This window comes from Cyprinodon variegatus, unplaced genomic scaffold (genome assembly GCF_000732505.1).
Source record: "Cyprinodon variegatus isolate N-32 unplaced genomic scaffold, C_variegatus-1.0 Scaffold30, whole genome shotgun sequence".
Classification (NCBI taxonomy): domain Eukaryota; kingdom Metazoa; phylum Chordata; class Actinopteri; order Cyprinodontiformes; family Cyprinodontidae; genus Cyprinodon; species Cyprinodon variegatus.
The window spans coordinates 2029462-2048035 of NW_015150483.1; the positions used below are offsets into that span (position 1 = coordinate 2029462).

Here is an 18574-nt window from a genome sequence, read left to right on the forward strand (position 1 = left end):
TGGTTGAAAAAGAAATGAGTTAGTAAAAAACAAAGAGGCTTTTAAGTTTGGCTTTTCTTTCTTTATAATCCTTTTAATGTGTTTGTAACCTCTTCCACAGATAAATCAGCCCAAACACTCTGGCAGGAATCATGGGGAGTGGTAAGCTGATTCACTGTTTATTTACAATACACTTGCATCTCTACACAAGCAGGGTAGAAGCCTGGATTAGCCCAATCTAATAGGGCCCCACCCATCAACAACCAAGGGGCCACTTTTATTCTCTCCATACTACATTTATTTATAGATTACATTTATTGGTCACAATCAAACAAACTGAGTCTCCAAGCGGCTGATTAGAGGAATCCTTGTTGACACGCTCGCTTTTCAAAAGTTCAGTCCAAGATGCAGTTCAGATCCTTTTGTTTTATTGATCTTCAAAACATTCAATGCAGCATACAAAAATAAAAAAACGAATCCACAGGTTCGAGTCGTGATCAAGGGCAAAGGAGACCAAAAAAAACGCTTAAAGGTCAACAAAAAGTAGACATCACCCACCCACTGTAACTCACCAGGTGAGAAAAAAAGGTGATCTTACAATACTGCTGACACCATGTGATCAAAGCTACGCCTGTCCGCCACAACATTTATTATATGCTTATTGCAGGGCAACAGTCATTTATTTCATTCTAGATAGGTGTGATAACCCTTGTAGTTATTAACCTTTCTTTTTGCATTTTCTCGAGCAAGAGATGGACATGTGTAACATCAACATAAACTGTTTCCATAATGGGAAGCTTAATGTGCCGCAAGTTCAGTTTGACTAAAAGGAAAACAAACTTTTTGGAAGCGCGCCAGTCTGAAGGTAGCGAAAGATAAGGGTGATGGTGAGGAAGCCTGGGGCTGCTCAGTGGGGCAGTAATTAGCACTGCTGCTTTGCAGCAAGAAGGTTCCAGGTCCGATTCCTTTCGATGGAGAGTGTGTTGCCCTGCAACAGACTGGTGAGCCTGCCACTCGCCACCCTGGCACAACCCCAGCAGAGGATTAGTGTGTCAGAAAATGTATGAGGAAGAGACTTGGAGGTTATCACTAGACATGGGATTTGGTCAGTAATTATTAGGGTTTGGTTTATTTCCATTAAGGGATTTTCCAGGAAATGTTTAAAGGAAGGATCATTATTTTATAATATTTGGTGCAAATGAAAGTGTGCTGGAACATTATTATTTTCTTAATAGTATTTGTTTTAGAGTGTTTTAGTGATATCAGTGTAAAGTTCCCATGGATCTAATAAGTCGGATTTTGGAAATTTAACCTATTGTGGCCATGTTGGACTTTGAGGTTTTTGTGGAAGATATTTCTCCTAATTTCCTACTTCTAGACAGTTTTTAATGACATTTTTTAAAGTTCTTGTGTAAATGAAGTACTTGAGTCTTCTTCAAAGCCCTGGTGGATGATATTTTCTAATCATAATACCACAAACAATTATCTTCAAGTCTTGTGGAAATACTGTTTTAAAACATTTAGCCAAGATTGTTTTTTGTTTTAGTGAAAATCTGTATTACCAGAGGGACATTCGTTAGAAAGGAATCTCGGCCATTTTTGAAAAACTATTCTGAGTAGACACTGGAATGTGGTGCTAGAGGAAATCTGGGAAACAATCCCCTTTTTTTGTTTTCATCTGAGATTTCCTGTTTTCCTACTTCAGTATTGTCTCTCCCCTTTTTTTCTTTTCTTTTTTTTTTTTTTACATCTTTCCTCATCTTGTTGATCCAACTCCTTTAATGTTATGAGTCAAACAAAGGCTTCTACCCAGTGATATCAGTATCAGTCTGTGCTGTGACACCTTGTAGAGCTGTTTTCCTGCTCTGAATGTCATAAGGAGACAGATGCCCTGTCTCTTTAAGCCTCTTTAGCCAGAGTTTCATGAAAAGATTGCCAAATTAATCCAGCTTTTGTTTTTATGCAGAAATGTGGGCACCAAGCATGTCTTGCCTCCACTCTGCTTCTTTTGTTTTGGCCTCCACTTCTTTTGCTCTCCCAATTTTCAAGGTTCTTGTCTTTTTTTCCCCCTGAATGTTGTACCCTCTTCCCTCCCACTTGCTGTTCCATTCATTAACTTTCTCTTTACTCGTCACTTTTGTCTTTCTGACTTTTGTTTCGGAATCATTGATTTGGCTTTGACATTGTCTCTTCCGTTCTCCTTCCTTGTGTCTCCCTCCTGAACTCCTCTCCTGTTACTGTCTTCTTTACAGTGTTCCTGCCAGCAAATTCAGCCCACTCGGTGCTGAGGAGGCTGCGGAGGGCAAACTCCCTCTTGGAGGAGATAAAGCTGGGGAACATTCAGAGGGAATGTCGCGAGGAGGTTTGCACCTATGAGGAGGCCCGTGAAGCTTTTGAGAATGATGAGAAGACGGTAAAGCATCCGAACGACATCACGATAGATTATTTTTCACTCTTTTAGAAAAATGTATTCTATCTAAGTTTTCCTCCCTACTCTGTATTATCACGTAAACATTGGCCTTTGCAATTATTAGCCACCCCAATGACTTTTCAGCCTGGATTTGGTCATTTGAAGGTCCCATATTTTCAAAATTCATACTATAAATGTTTTGTAACAATCACATGTGTCCTAAAGCCTGTGTGTTAGGTTCACAAATGAAAAAAAACAACCTTTTACCTCTATCAATGCATTTTTCCACCTCTTAGTTAATTTGTGCTCAGAATGAAGCATTCCTCTTATGATGTCATAAGGGGAAATACCTGTCCAGAGCAGACTGTAGCAGACCATCAGTCAGGCTACGGCCTTCAGCTGCTGAATTATTCCATGCACCTAGCCACCTTTTTGACAAATTCTGACTGGTTGTCATGGTTACGGTTGTGGGTTTGTGGCCTTGAGGAGGACGTGGGTGTGGAAAGCCAAAACAGCTTATTCAGAACAGGGCTGAATGAGGAGGTTTTTGGTAAAGGTTATCTGCCTAATCTGAGAGGAATTTTCCTGTAAAAATGGCAAAAATATGGAGCCCTGTAGTGTGTATTTTTTATTTTCAAAGGCAGCAGAATATTGAACCTTTAAAAGAAAAAGTAAAATCTTGAAAATATCATTATTTCTCTACCTCCATGACTTTTCTTTAACATTTCAGCTCCCAGGACAGAAACATATCTTTTGATCATTATCCAGCTGATGCCCTATAATCACTTTTCTAGCGAAGTTTACTGGATTTGTACAATAAATGTCCCGGTTTTTCAAAGTGTTCATGATGCAAGGGCTTTATCAGTTCACTCAGAAATGATTTTTTGTTAACAGTAGGAAATGCAATGTAAAAAATATTAAATATATATTGGCCTTGCAATTTGCATGTGTGCCCAGAAGTAACTGCTCTGCTGCAACCAGTAAAGGAATTAGGTCCTTAAAATATCTATCAACCCTAATTCTGTTTTCTAATTTTCCTGTTTAAAAAAAAGAAAAAGTCAGCAATTGCAATTCCGGCTAATTGTGCTGCCCTGTGGGGATACCAGTTGAAAAATGAGGACAGTGACATATTGCAACATGCTATCTTGCAGCATGGAGATTGTTGGTTTGATCCCAGCTTCAAGCTTTATATTAAAAGTCTTTCAGTTATAGTGTTGAGTAGACTCTACCTAATCAATCGGATTTTTTTTTATAGCCAATTAAATTTTAACAAATTTATTCAACCAAACTAAATGCAAATTGTTACATTTGCTTTTTTGGGGTAAATTGTATAGGTTGTTTTTTACAGTGTAAGATCAGGTGGACATTTGGAAAAGAAACATCATCACAGATACTTGGCATACCCACCGACAGTGGTTCATGCTAAAATGGTTAAGCTTAATGTCACCAACCAAAGCATTTGGATCTAGTATAATTCTAGTACAGTAAAATTCATAAACATCACACTTACGTTTGTGATAGTTGAACAGAAAGAGTTTTCTTCTGATATTTTTTCATAAGCAGCTGTGTTGATGGCTTGCTGTGGTTGTCATGGAGACTTGGAGACCTCAATTCCCAGGTCTTTCACTGGGTTTCAAGCATCTCTAAACATCCTTGCTGTGCTTGGTGGAAAGTTTTTGGTCCCATCCTGTGTTTTTAAAGCACGTCTTCATCTGTCTCTAGACATCACCCTTTTTATTTATTTATTAGGTTTTTCTTCTTCTTTAAGCCATTATAAATATTTACAAATTGTATATTCTCTTATTTTACCCATTTAGAAAGCTGGGAATTGGTTTAATTTCATGATTTTAACCCTAACAAAGGGAGTAATCGATCAAACGACTGACAAAAAAAAACAAAACAAAGAAGGCTCAAATCTGTTTTGTTTCAGTTGCCTTAATTCACAGCAGCAGTAACGAATGTAATCTGGCTCATGCTGTATAGGCAACCCCCAGGATTAGCTTTAGTTATGTTGTAGACCGGAGCTGCTTTGGTTAGTGGCTAAAGGCCAAGAACTGATGCATTGTTGCAAATCACAGGATTTCAGTTACCTGCTGCACATTTTTTTTGTTTTCTCAAAACAAATATTACTACTTATGGCTCTAACAGTCTGAGATACCTGCCTAAATAGTGGGAGAGTAACATTTTACTTCTATATTTGTACATTTTAAACATATTTTCTGGTGGGAAAGAAATACTTAGGAAACTCATAGGACTCTTTTAAAGTAGAGTTCATATTTAGAGTTACAATCTAAATTCCAATGTTATCTCTGTAACCTAAAACAGACTTTTCATGTTTTTTGCTTTTTACTTGAGATGATTTTGTGTCCAGCAGTGTAGTCCTGAAATCAAACGGCCTGCTTTTGTGGAAGTGGGTGTTTTTTTGTGTGTGTGTGGAGGAAGCGATCTTTATCGGCAGGAAAGCAGCACTAGAGACGGAGGCAGAAATGAAAAGCCATTGTCAGAGAGAACTCACGCAGATGGGCGTTCAGTTTGTTTAGTTTTTGCTAAGGTTTTGTCCTCATTGGTAAACAACCAAAAGTATTCACAGGAAATTGTTTGCTGTGTTTTCTGCTTTCTTTAGTCAGACTCTGTTGGGATCTTGCAGCTCTTGATGGTTTTGACTCTAGCTTTCTGTCTTCCTTTAAACACAGAAACGATTCTGGGAGGAATACGTCCGGGAAAGCAACCCACCCAGCGGGTTTGATTCTATGGTCGGCGGAGTCCAGTCTCTCTACCTGATTGTGCCGCTGCTGCTGGTTGGGCTTGTCGTTATCGCCGTCGCCATCACTGCGTGGCGCTGCCACTCCCGGAAGCGCTCTCAGCGCAGCCCAGGCCTGGGGCACTCGCATCACAACCATGTCCTGTCTGTGGTCTCCATGGACCAATGGGGGAGGGAATACCATCACGGTGACCAATCAGAACTCAGCATCCACAGCAGCCCGGCCTATCCAGGTTCTGAGATCACGTCGGCGAGAGGAAGTGCGGGTGATCCACCGCCATCTTATGAAGACGCTGTGGGCCACACAGACGTCCATATAGAGACGGAGCCGCCCCCCCAGTATGATGACATAGTGAACACCAGCTCTGGAAGAATCAGCAGTGGACAAAGGAAGTGAAAACATTTCAAACTAAAACCCTAACCTACATGTTTAGCAGTGCTTCTACTGTGAGATCACCAGGCATCAACATTCACGTCCAGCAGTGGACTCATGCAAACGTAGCCGGTGCCAGTTCTGCTGACATTTGCACTAATCTTTTTATCGTTAAGGTGAAGTGAAAAATAAGGGATGAAATTATACAGTAATACCAAAACCAAACAACACCTCATGTGAAGGCAGAAATGACTGCTATAATTAAGACCAGTGGATTAGAGGGTTTGAGTGATACTTCCAAGAAGATCAGTGCCAAACTACAGAGATTGTTTAGGTTAAATGACATAATCTGAAAATATCTGAAATAATCTGAAATAATCTTTCTTACCAGCATCTATTAATGCTGTTTTTGTCAAAAATACCTACAAGGCCAGATCTTGGATTTGAGACCAGCTTTAAATTGGGTAAATTGGTCTTTAATAGAATATTACACCCTAGTAAAGATGTGTAACATGCCGTAAATAAAAATATATTCCATAATCTAGGAGTAATGGTGGCAAAAGCTTTGTCTAATCCTTAGCAGGTATGCTGAGACCATAAACGCAGCACCGTAAGGACGACGCGGTATGTTTAACTCACGGTGATTGTTTATGTAATGCTCCTGAAGGAGAATTGGAAATCGATGGAGAGCCAGTGGCAGCTGAAGAAAGAAAAAATAGAAATGAATAGGGTAGAAGTCGAAGGTTGTAGCTTATTGTTGGAAGGATCTTTGAAAGAAGGGTTGTTAACATCCTTCACTGTTAACAGCTGGCCTGATGTGCATTCGTTCTTTACTTTATGCGAAACACCTTGAAGAAACCCAATCTCATTCGCTTCCTCATCTAAGCCTACAGCTCCTATTAAAGTCTCAGCAGCAAGGCGCTGCCATTTCTATTTGTAATGGTAGGGCAGGAAAGTCTATGTGCTTGTTCTCCTGTTTGTTGAAGAGTAGTTATCAAGTTGCCTTTAACTTGATCTTTTAGGATTTAAGGATCAGTAATGATGCCTAAAAAAAATCCTTTCCTGTTGTGACCGGTGTAGTTGCTGATGGTTTGTAATATTTGTTGTGGGGAACTGATGGCCTTGAGTTCTTTAACAGTATACTTTCAAGGAGCGATAAATACGGGTCTCCATCAAGCTGTGCTGCAGGTTGTACAAGAAAACAAGCCTCTTGTGTAAAATCCTGTTTATACCACATGGAAATAGTCATTGAGTTGTTATTTAGAAACGGATACTTCACTTGCATTTGTGTTATTGGAATAAATCTGAAAATTCTTCTTAAAATTCAAAATCATTCTACTTTTCAAATAAATGTACTCAAGACATTCGTTAGGAAATGCAATTATAATGTTTCTGAGATAAAAAAAAAAAAAACAGTTATCTGACGGTGCTTTACACAGCTTTGCCAGGGTGCCAACAAATTTAGTTTTAAGGCTTTTTTTCCTCTTTTGTTCAGTTTTCAGACTCTCTGAACTGCAAAAGCTATTGTGTAAAAACTGGAATATGATCTATTAACTGGTGTGAATTTTTTTGGTGTTGCTTCTTTTGTGTGCTGACTGTGAGGGAAGCAGCCAGTCACATTTTTTATAACCAATAATTATAAATCTCTAAAGCTGCGTTAATCCTAAAGATAAAATCCCCCACCTCTCCACAAAACTAACAAAAGCACTCCACTTTATTGTTGTCTTAATCCCAGTTTATGTAGTGTCTTTTTTCCCAGGAAATACTTTAATCTTTCCCGTTTAATACAAAAAAAAGAGAAAAAAAGGGAAGGTCGGAATTACCTAACTTAACCTGGTAATGCATGAACTTGGTCTTTTAAGGTCATACCCGTTTCTGCACTGTTTGTTGACAGCTGTGGCTCATTACCTTTATTAACCTGTGGGTTTCTGCTTTGAGGTCAGAATATGGATTAAAAAAGGAGATCCTGGAGCTGAAGGGAAATTAAAGAAATTATTTTGTGTCAAAAGTCACAATACTCCAACTCCATATTTTGCATGTGAAAAACACTTTTACATACTGTATATGTGAATAGAATATGTTGAAAGTTAACTAACATTGATTTTTTTTTAATGCATAGGAATGTTGTTAATGTGTTCATACTAATGTGATTGACTTGCAGTAGGCTGTGAGGAAAACAAGAACCTGTAGGAGGAGTCCGGTTGAAGTTCTCACGATTCACTTCCAGCATCCGATAAGTCGGCTTAATTCTTGGTGCTTCTGATATATATGCAACTTTTCCTGAGTGCACCGCACTTAACACTCGATGTACCCGTTAAACACTCCTTAGCAAAGATAAACGTTGCCGTTTATCTTTTCACAGGGCACAAACCTTTATTTAGCATTGAATGTTGTCATACTTGTATATTAACTGACCTGTAAACTACGGCATTTACTCTGAGACTGGACCGTGCCGGTAGTCACCTTGGTTACTTTAACCAGTACTTCCACAGAGCCTTGTTTTATTGTTTTTTTTTTTTTTATAATGCCTTATTAAACAAAATGTTATATATAATTAAAAACAATGAAAAAAATGGTATAAGATCTTGTATAATGAAGAGTGCTATTAATTTTTAATAAAAAAAGACACAAAAATATCATTTGTCACTGATCTTTACCAGATTTACAAAAGGTGGAAAAGTTCATATTCCAGCATTTCTCTTTTAAAATATGGAAACTAGAAAATATGTTTTGTTTTTTTTTAATACCAGAAAAGGTACAGTTATAGCTCTTTGATTAGCTCTAACATAAGGACACCTCTCATTGTACAGAAACCCAAGTTGGATCCAACTTTCTTTCATCTTTGGGTAGATGTGTCACATTGACTATACTGACATATACTGGCTGGGCAATAAAAATTGGTCACACACTACTTTCATTGGACTGCCTTTAGCTTTGATTGCGGCACACATTTCTTTGTTGCATTGTTTCTGTTAGCTTCTGCAATATCACATTTATTTCCACCCACCATTGCATAAATATTTCAACATGACAATATTCTGACCGCTGAGCAAAGTCTTCTCCAGCACATCCCACAGGTTCTTAGTGGGTTTAATGTCTGGACTCTGTGGTGGCCAATCCATGTGTGAAAATGGTGTCTCCTGCTCCCTGAACACTCCTTCAAAATTTTAAGAACATGCCTGTGTCATCAGGGAATAAAAATATCAATTTATGTAATAACCTGGTCGCTCAGTACATTCAGGTAGTGACATTGAGCTGACCTAATTCTTTGAGCTCATACTGTTACCGATCTGCTGTTTTTCTTCGATTTGAGTTCACCAAATTTTAAAGTGATCACTAGTCGATATTTTCTCTATTCTATCTGGACTATCCTTCTAGTTTTTAACAAATTGGACAGTTTTTTAAATTAAATTGCGATCCTTTTTACCATGTCCTTAGACGTTTCCTATGCTTAATGCATGCAGATGATTTCACCTCTCTGAAACAGACGAACACCTTTTCCATAAACACAGGATGTGTCGTTCATTATGTTTGTTCCAGAAATAAAAAGCTACTCATTGCACAAGTTGGGTTTAAATAACTTGTTGCTAGATGAAACATAAGTGCACATGTAATTATTCAAAGGGAGGCTTGTAACTATTTGCTTAGTTCATTCAAGGTGGCCAGGCAGTGTATGATAAATTAGCATAATTTTGTTCTTGGTTATCATTGTGACACTTAGGAACCAAGAGTATTTAAGGAATTTTTTTTATTATATATATATATATATATATATCACTTGATTTGTCTATTTGCTTTGGTGCAGTGGAAGGATTTAAATATGTTCAGCTACTACTTTAGATTATTGTAACCCTTTAAGCCTGGACCATGAATTAATGGATTGAATATTTTGTCATTGAACTTTCTGACAAATGAAAGAGAAAAAAAAAAACATCCATTTTGTAAAACTTAAATTAGATAATTTATTTGCATCAATTTTGATACATTAGGCATTTCTGTGTAATCTTTTATACATTTTGTTTCTGATTGTGTAATTCCAAGAGCAAAACTATCACACTGATAAAGCAGAAGTCTCAAAAGCTCATGTACAAAATATGATACACTTGGCATTAAAGGGTTAAAACTTCCCCTATAATCTACCATAAATGGACAAATCCAGAAACTATGAATCTATATGAGCGGAATATGAAGGGGCTCTTTAAAGTACTTGCTTCCCTACCACACTTCTTTCATAAGTGGCCATTTATTTCTTTGAGCCCAAACACCTACAACCTATAATGTTCAATTCTGACATTTAGTTCTTTTTTTTTTTTTTTTACTATTTTGGATTTTGAAAAGGATGGAGAAAAAAAGAAAACATACTCGTTCATTTCCTAACAACATTGTCTTACTATTCCAGGTTCAGAGCATGCATAATCTATTTTTCCCAACATTCAACAGATTTCTCTTGTTCCTTCTCAAGATATAAATCAGTCTCTCCATATTATAGATTTCTTTCCCCCTCCATTGGTGTAATGTTGGAGGGTCAGTTTGTAGCCATCTCTGGGGGATAGCCTTTTTACTACAATCCAGAAGGATCTTTAGCAGATATTAGTGTAATAAATATAAAAGAATGGTCCATTTTCACTCCCATTATCTTACATATTTAATTGTTTACTTCCCCCCATTATGACTGTATTTTTGGAGAATCCCAAAAGACATGAAAATGATTGGCCATTTCTGTACCACATTGCCTCCAGCATCTGACATTTAATTCTAAATACTACTTCTTTATATTACCTGTATTGTGAAAGTTTTTCTGCAAAGTACGCATATGTACAGCTCAAAAAATAAAGGGAACAACAACAAAACTTCAATCAAATCAACTGTCAATTTAGGAAGCAAAACTGATTGACAATAAATTTTGCATGCAGTTATGCAAATAGAATAGACAAAAGGTGGACATTATTAAGACATTCAATAAAGGAGTAAACAAAAGAACATTTATTGATTAATAGATTTATTGTTACTGGGACATCAGTGGTTCAACATACAATCAGTTTGTCCTCGTCCATTTTAGTGCTTCATTAAATAACAAGAGGAATTTACATTATTTGCAAATTTATTCTTTGAAATTAAGAAAAATGCTTGCTATGATGACTAATCAATAAGTCTGAGTTGATCTAAAGAAAGTAATGTGGTCCTGATTCTACCAGAGACAAATGGCACAAAGTTCCGTTATTAAAACAGTGTTATTATTTTTTAGAGCTTTCAACAAGGCTGATTTGGAAAAACAAAAAATTAACAGTGCAATTTAAATACTCCACACACAACTGATGAAACCTGATATTTCCTTACAAAAGCATATCTTGTAAAACAGGTCACAGCTTTAAAAAAATATCACAAAGTTGATTCTTGGTTTTGCCTCATGGCTGCAGGGTTTACACCCACTCCTTTGGGTTTCGGAGCACCTCCAGCATCTCAGCCTCCCGGGAGCCTTTAACAGGCTTGTGCATGTACTCCCACCTGCAGATGAAGGAGGAGTCTGTTACTGCGCAACAAAGAGGGCCTATTACCAGCAGATAGAGAGCAGGAGATTTATTGTTTTACCTGGCAGTGAGGGGGAGGGACATTAGGATGCTCTCAATTCTGGAGCCAGGCGTGGCAAGGCCGAACTTCACTCCTCTATCATACACCAGGTTGAACTCCACATATCTACAACAGAAAGAAAACCCCAACCTTAAAAACAGATTAAAATAATTATCTTTCCAGATTCAGCTTTCCCAGTGATATTTATTAAACTTTAAATGAAAATTCCTCAAGGAACTCTGGATTTCTACAGCAGACAGAGTTGAACAGAATAAAAAAAAAGGATGAATGGTGGGAAAGGCAAAGAGGACACGATGAAGGAAAGGAAACAAGTAGGGATGAAAGAGACAAAAGGGAAAGAAAATTGAGATATAAAGATGAAGTCAAAAAAGGACAAAATTAAGGAAAAATTGGCTGAATTGGGAATAATGGAGACATTACAACAAAAATAAAGTAATGAGATTGGAAGAAGATCTAGCAGGGGAAGAAAATAGATACACAAAAGGAAAGAAGGAAAAACAGGAAATGAAAAGATAGGAATACACTAGTAAGGGAGGACGCTATTTAGAATCGACAAAATAAAGCAAAAAAACTAATGCAAGCAATGAAGAACAAAGATGGACAGACGTTGGAAAGAGGAATGAAGGGTGAATAGAACGATATATAGAAGATACAAAGAGGAAAAAATGTTTCTGTCAGGACGTACAAAGCAATAAACTGCAGAACAAATATACCACAGAGTGTTTTTCTATGTCAGAGTTCAACGACTATGTTATAAAATATTATATTCAGCGATTTATTGTTTAGTTTTTTATACCCATTTTAAGTTGAATAATTCTACACATTTAACATCTTTTAATTTCTATTTATTTGTATTATTGAAGATATAATAGCCAACAAAATATGCCCTTTTAATTTTACAACTATTTTGCATTTACTTTTAAAGACTGATATGAAAAACACGGATATAACAAAGGTAAAGAGTAGGATTGTATCTTAAAGATCACTCTGAGAAGTTTAAAGCTACAGTGTGTAACTTTTAGGGACATCTAGCGGTCAGACTGCAGACTGCAGCAACATGAACCACTCCCCCCCCCTTGAAAAAACTTCCTGGATTTGAAGCAAAATGTCTTCAAACCTGGAAACAAAGTCCACTGGATAGTTTTTTTTTTTTTTTTTTGGAGCACTCCCCCCACGCTCCTCCCCCTCCAACAATACGGAGGCCATCGGGGTACAAAACGGTGCAAAGATGTCTCCCTCCATAAATGCGAGACTGCCTCCTATGTAATTATAAATAGCAATTTCTAAGGCAAGGAAAACATAAATTTGAGACTTTCAGCTCAAAGATGATAATAAATAACATACTTGTGTATAATATATTATTTTGTCAGTAAATCTCAGCACTGACAGAACACTCTGTAGCTTTAAGGAGTCTAGTTGAGATTAAGAGCAGATTGTTTAATTCTAACACATTCAGTTTAACGCCTCCTTTTACAGATTAGCATCAAAAGGAACGTTTCCAGCTCAATGTGGCACCTCTTATCATCCTTAAAACCAGCTTTTTGGCTATTTTCCCAGCATTCTGGAGAGAGTGGAAAGGATTTAATCTTTCTTTCATCCTCTTACAACCAAGCTAAGCAAGTTCGGTGGTAGAGCTGACCTCTTTTAAAGGTTAAGGTTATGTTAAATGGGGCTAAGGTAAAATCCAGGCTTCCCCCACCGGTTCTTTTTTCAAACAGGTAAATGGGTAACTAAATCCAATCAATAATGATCAATAGACTGATAAGTAATGCTTATATGGTTATACATTTTCAGCTATATCACACAGCTCTGCTAGAGATCTGCATCACAGCTGCTAACATTCAAGCAGTTGTGAAGTTTAAGTCAACAAACCATAAAAAAAAAAGATCCAAATACATATGTGCAACTACAAAAGTAAGAGTAAAAGAGATAATTTCTGACGGAAACCAGTAAACAATAAAGCCGACAAGTAATAAGAACATTTCAATAAAAGGCCCTAAAACCTTGACCTAACAACAAAGTTACCCATCAGGTACAGCTTAGGTCAGAGGTGTACAGCCAGTAATCTGTAGTGGAAATGACTTGTAATTCATGTCTAAACACTAGTGGTAGATGTGGCATTGCTAATGTTAATGAAATTGATCTAGGTCATGTTACTTTTCAACATTTTTTAGAGTATAAAAATTATTAGATTTAATATGACTTGATAGTTGAGTGAATTTAAAATGGTATATTTGATAAGTCTAGTTTAAATGCACAGTGACGCCACTTGTAATTCCTTAAACCTCAAAACCCAGTTGACTCAAATGGACCTGATACTGTGCCAAGTAGGAACAATTGAGGGTGAAAATGATCTTTTAGAACAGGCATCCCCAAAGTCGGTCCTGCTGTCCTGCAGGTTTTAGAGGTTTCCCTGCTGGAGCAAGGAAACCTCTAAAACCTGCAGGACAGCGGCCCTCGAGGACCGACTTTGGGGATGCCTGTTTTAGAACAAGTCCTCCAGCATGCGAAAATGCTAAGTATATTTTACAGCATGTTAATATAAGCTAGTGAGCTAATATTTTGTAGATTCTCTGTGTGCCACGTTAGATTAGTAGTACTTATGAAGACATCAGTCAAGGAACCCTCCTGTCCCTCTTGTTTATGAACAAGCCGGTATAACAATTATCATTAATCTGGGTCTTGAAACCATCAAACTAATCTAATCTTATCTTTTCTTTTGGGCAGCAGACTAATTTACAACATGTGCCTTTCCTGATTTTCCAACATAGGAGTTACCTGCACAATCTAAGTTGATCGTTAGCTAGCAATGCGTATTGCCGCACATTGTACGCCCTTTACCAATTGTACGCCCTGTTTGCTGCAGAAACTTTGCTTAAATCTTCAAAATTTCACAAGCAGCAGATGCAGGAGTTGGTACAATTGAATATTGTACCTAAAAATGGTCTCACGTCTTCCTAATGAAATTTCAATATCTAGTCGAGCAAAAGTAGTGGTAGTAGGACAAAAAAAAAAAAAAAGAAGTTAGCTGCATTCCAGCTCAAAATGCAGGAAATAGCATTTCAAAATGTAAAGTACAAAATTTTCCAGGGGAGGATACCCCCAGACCCCCCTATGCCACACAAAGCCTAAAGAGACGATACACCAAGGTGTTCACCCTATGAAATACTCCTAGCTAAAAGCCTTACTAGTCCAAAAAAGGTCAAAGTTACACCAGCTTGAAAACAAATCCACTTATTCACCAAAATCTAACTTTTAGGTGAAACGGAGAAATTAAAGAACAACCCCAATACCACCAAAATACAAAGCTAACATGAGCTGGACCCCACTAAAACACCAGCGTCACGGTTCACAGAGATGTCACGTTTTCCTCCAGCTTTCAGGAATTATGTCCAGAGCTGAAAAGGTCTGAACTTTTTGATCATGAAGAATCCAAATTACCTGCAAGAATTTTGATCCAGTTTTGTTTTTTGTTTTTTTTTCTTCTAATTTTGTATATCCTTCCACCTGATATACAGTAAGATGTATATCTGAACATTAATAGGGTATCACTTAGTTATTGGAACCTGTGTTCAGAATATATTTCTGTTGCAATCATGGTCTTCATTTAAAAGTAGACGGACAGAAGAGAGGCGGAGGACCTGTAGCAGACTTCTAGGTTGAAATTCAAAGCTGTACATTGATCCTATTGCTGAGAAACTCAAACTTTCACTGAGGTAATGTATTACAGTACATCTATAAAACTTTAATTAAAATACCCAAACTGATATCCTATTGCCATGCCGTCTTAACAAAAAGGGCTGAAGATGACACCGGGATATTCCTTGACAAGTATTTTTCAAAAACAACATTCTCCTATAAAGCCATTCGAAGTAAAGTGATGCATTTTCCGCTCACCTTCCTCGCCGCACCTGCTGCCAGTCCTTCTCATCTTGAGTGAAGGAGTCATTAAGATGTTTTTTCACAATGGGAAGATAACAGGGCACCACGGTTCGAGCGCAGCTCTTCACAAAGTTAAACGCCTCCTCCTGATTTGGGGAGTCCAGATCGTCAAAGAAGATCCCTCCTATCCCCCGAGTCTCTCCTCTGTGACGGACGTAGAAGTACTTGTCACACCTAAAAATCAGTAACATTTCCAAATTGAAGCTAAAGATTTCTCTGTTAAAAACAGAAAGATTGTTGTAATCATTTTATCTCATTAAAACCAACAAAGCTTCAAAGCCAAATCAGATAAACCACACCCATTCACTCCACAGCCTCACGACCCTTAACAGCATTCAACGTTTTTTTTTTCTCTAACTGCAGATTGTAGGGACTGCCTCTTATCACTGACACACAGTGAGTATACACCCATTGTAATTCACCCGCACAAATTCACAGGAATCCATGTTAAAAAAATAAAATGTGTACGTGCTGATGTGCACAGACACGTCAGAGTGACAGATGTTGAGTCACTGCTGGAGAGTTACCATTTTTTAAACTCTGGGTAGTACTTCGGGTGGTGTTTGTCGCAGGCTTTCTTCAGTGTGTTGTGGAAATGAAAAGCATCTTTTTTATCAATATAAACGGGGGTTAGATCTGTCCCTCCGCCGAACCACCACTGCTTGGAGCCTGAAAGCACACACACACATAACAGGAAGTAGGAAAAAAGGCTCAGCATTAATCTGCAACAGGCCCCAAAATGCAGCTGTCGTAAAGGGCCGTCACTCACCGTCCTCTTCCTCTATTTCAAAGTATCTGTAGTTGAAGTGCACTGTGGGTATGTGGGGGTTCTTGGGGTGGATGACGGAGCTCACACCCATTGCACAAAACGGCAATTTACCTAAAACAAAAAACAAAAACAAAAAAAACACTTAATAGATAAACAGGGCCAAATCATATTCTAGAAACGTTAGATGAGGGGTCAGTTTAGTTACTAATTATGATCACATGGAAGAAGATAGCAGAACTCACCATCCTTTCCTTTGAGGACTTTCCCTCTGCTCCTCATTTGTTTTGCAGCCTCCTCGGTCAGATACCCAAAAACCACCGACACATTCACCCCTGCTTTCTCAAACACCTTTCCATCCTGCATCACACAGCTGATCCCTCCTCCACCTATGAACAAAGATGATTACAGAATAAACAGATGTTTGAAGCACTTATTTACCATCAAAAAAGATGTACAACCCAGTATTATTAGAGTATTTAAGAAATATATATACGCAAAAAGCTTAAATAGTTGGGATTTAAATATAATGTCTAAATTGCTAATAAACTGAACTTTCAAAGGATGATCTCAGTAATAATAATAAAAAAAAAAATCAACTAACAGATCATAGATGTGAAAGCAGTTTGACATCTGCATAGAAAGAAGAGTCGTGTGTATTATTTATGTTTCCTTATTGAGAAAGTTTTAGTTTTTCAAACCAATAGTTAAGAGTTATTGCTTAGAGACATGGTTTGATAAGGTAAAATGCCTCCATACAGACATGATTGGACAAATTAATTTATTTTGGAAAGTCATCCAGAGTAATTTGGCGTTTTTTTTGTTTAGAGCTTAACTAAAGGTAGTGATCACTCCTAATACCTGCATAAACTAAAAGGTGTGTTAATATTTGCTTAATGAAAGAGTACAGCTGGATATTCTTTACATTAATGGCAGATAAGTTAAATATTTTTACAAGGTGAGCATGAGCACCACAATCCAAATTGTTCCTAAAACAGAACAATAAAGAGATAATAAACACTGAAATGATCCAAGATTCTTACAGAGGATGGATTTTATATTTTTATAACAGTGTTTGGCTTTCTGGACACTGTTGGAGAGGTAAAATGTAACCCAGTGAAAGGAAACCAGGGATGCCTCTTATTACCTTCCTTCCTTTGCCACTTGTCCACTTTGAATGTCCCACCGTCCACTTCCTCCAGGGCTTTACAGAACTCAGCCTGGGTCTCCATGATCATCATCTCCATCCTGGTGCTCATCTCATTCTTCCTTTCCTCCAGCACACTGATGTCGGTCACCGGAGCAGACATGAAGCCCTTGCATCTTTCTGCGATGTCCCCCTCTTCTTTGGACTTTAGGGGGATCTTGGTGGCCATCTCTGCTCGCTGGAAGTGGTTAGCGTTGGCCAAGAAGCCCACAACGGCTGCTGTAACGGCCGCGGCACCACCGAGCGCCAAGGCTCCCGTTCTGGTTGATCCGGCTGCAGACCGACCTGCGGTCCCATGGGACATGAACCGTAAACCCAAACCCCTGGAGAGACTTTCATTTCCCGATAGCAAAAACACGGACGGGGCATTCCCACCTGCGAGACCCTTAAAATGTGAACCCAGACACCGTTTTACTTTAGTCTGAGCCGTATGCTTTACTGTCAAGAGAACAATGGACGCCATAGCAGCTTCTCCTAATGTCTGTGAAATGACAGTAATACCTAAACAACTCAATACATGCTGAGAACTTGTATGCCTACGTGCTGTAAGTCGTGTTTTAAAAGTGGTCCAGTAACGAGACGGGTGGTTTCTGGGTAATGATAATGGCTACATGGGAAATGTAGTTTTAAAGTACCGATAGAGGCATAAACATGTATTGTAGAACGTTAGATGATAACTACATTACCCAGCATGCAATTCGGCTAGACACGGACGTAACCATTCATGGGCTTTGGTCATTTGCTCGCCGTTCTTTAGTGATTAAGTCAAGCTCTTCCGTTTTTTCCAGTTATTTAAAATATAATGTTATATAATTCCTCTCATATTCTACTTGGTTTTTTTTCGTAATCGATAAAATACTAAAGTGATATTTTCATATAAAATAAGTAGTTTATTTTTAAATAAGTCAGTAAAGCACCGATAAACAAGTAAAAACTTGACTTATCAACAAATTATTCATTTTCATACGATGATTAATTGTTGCTGACATGTTCATTATTAAATCATATTACTTGTTATCCTAAAGAATAGAAATACCATTTTATAAATGTAATTTGAGTGGTAAAACAACCAGACAGGACTCTTACAGGTAGGCCTAAAACATTAACCAAATGTTAAAATATTAGATTTAAAAAATAATAAAAGTTTAAATGTACAGTAGGAGAGAAATGCAGATGTCATAAAAAAACGTGTTGGTCTATTAATAAGAATATGGCATATAATGTTAAAATCAAGAAATGTTCAAGCTAAAAAGAAAAAGAAAAAAACAGGAAAAAGCGAACGGTTTACAGCATGGGCAATTGAAGACAGGGCCCTGTAATAAAGACGTAATATTAAAATACATTTATGATAAATTAATAGTGATATATGCGGGAACAGAAAATGAAAATAGTAGATCAATTTGATCTGTTTTATTTCTTACAGTTTTATTTGAAAGATAATGGGAAAATTAAGTATGCCATATAATATCTCACTATGAGATATGATCATGGTTTCTTCTGATATGAGGTTTCCAGAGCTGCAAATGTTTTTTGTTTTTTAATATTTA

General features: G+C 37.5%; 2 protein-coding genes across 2 annotated transcripts; one reads left to right on the plus strand and one right to left on the minus strand.

The window, feature by feature from the left end:
- Window positions 1-40: 40 nt before the first annotated feature.
- Window positions 41-5871, plus strand: prrg1 (proline rich Gla (G-carboxyglutamic acid) 1). The gene is made up of 3 exons (XM_015400150.1): window positions 41-141; window positions 2232-2392; window positions 5083-5871. Exons 1-3 carry the CDS (start codon window positions 132-134, stop codon window positions 5545-5547), a joined length of 636 nt encoding a protein of 211 aa, XP_015255636.1. The 5' UTR covers window positions 41-131; the 3' UTR covers window positions 5548-5871.
- A 4652-nt stretch (window positions 5872-10523) lies between these two features.
- Window positions 10524-17608, minus strand: cpox (coproporphyrinogen oxidase). Its single transcript, XM_015399789.1, has 7 exons — window positions 16968-17608; window positions 16066-16209; window positions 15824-15934; window positions 15582-15723; window positions 15010-15228; window positions 11113-11217; window positions 10524-11028 (listed from the first exon to the last, which is right to left on the minus strand). Exons 1-7 carry the CDS (start codon window positions 17488-17490, stop codon window positions 10944-10946), a joined length of 1329 nt encoding a protein of 442 aa, XP_015255275.1. The 5' UTR covers window positions 17491-17608; the 3' UTR covers window positions 10524-10943.
- Window positions 17609-18574: the final 966 nt, after the last annotated feature.

Excerpts from the sequence above, each read along its gene's own strand:
- cpox (XM_015399789.1), bottom strand. The coding sequence starts at position 17,490 with ATGGCGTCCATTGTTCTCTTGACAGTAAAGCATACGGCTCAGACTAAA. Across the intron at positions 16,210-16,967 it reads CAAGTGGCAAAGGAAGGAAG|GTGGAGGAGGGATCAGCTGT; the intron begins GTAATAAGAGGC and ends CTTTGTTCATAG. Across the intron at positions 11,218-15,009 it reads CAGCAGGTGCGGCGAGGAAG|ATATGTGGAGTTCAACCTGG; the intron begins GTGAGCGGAAAA and ends TTTCTGTTGTAG.
- prrg1 (XM_015400150.1), top strand. Across the intron at positions 2,393-5,082 it reads TTGAGAATGATGAGAAGACG|AAACGATTCTGGGAGGAATA; the intron begins GTAAAGCATCCG and ends CTTTAAACACAG.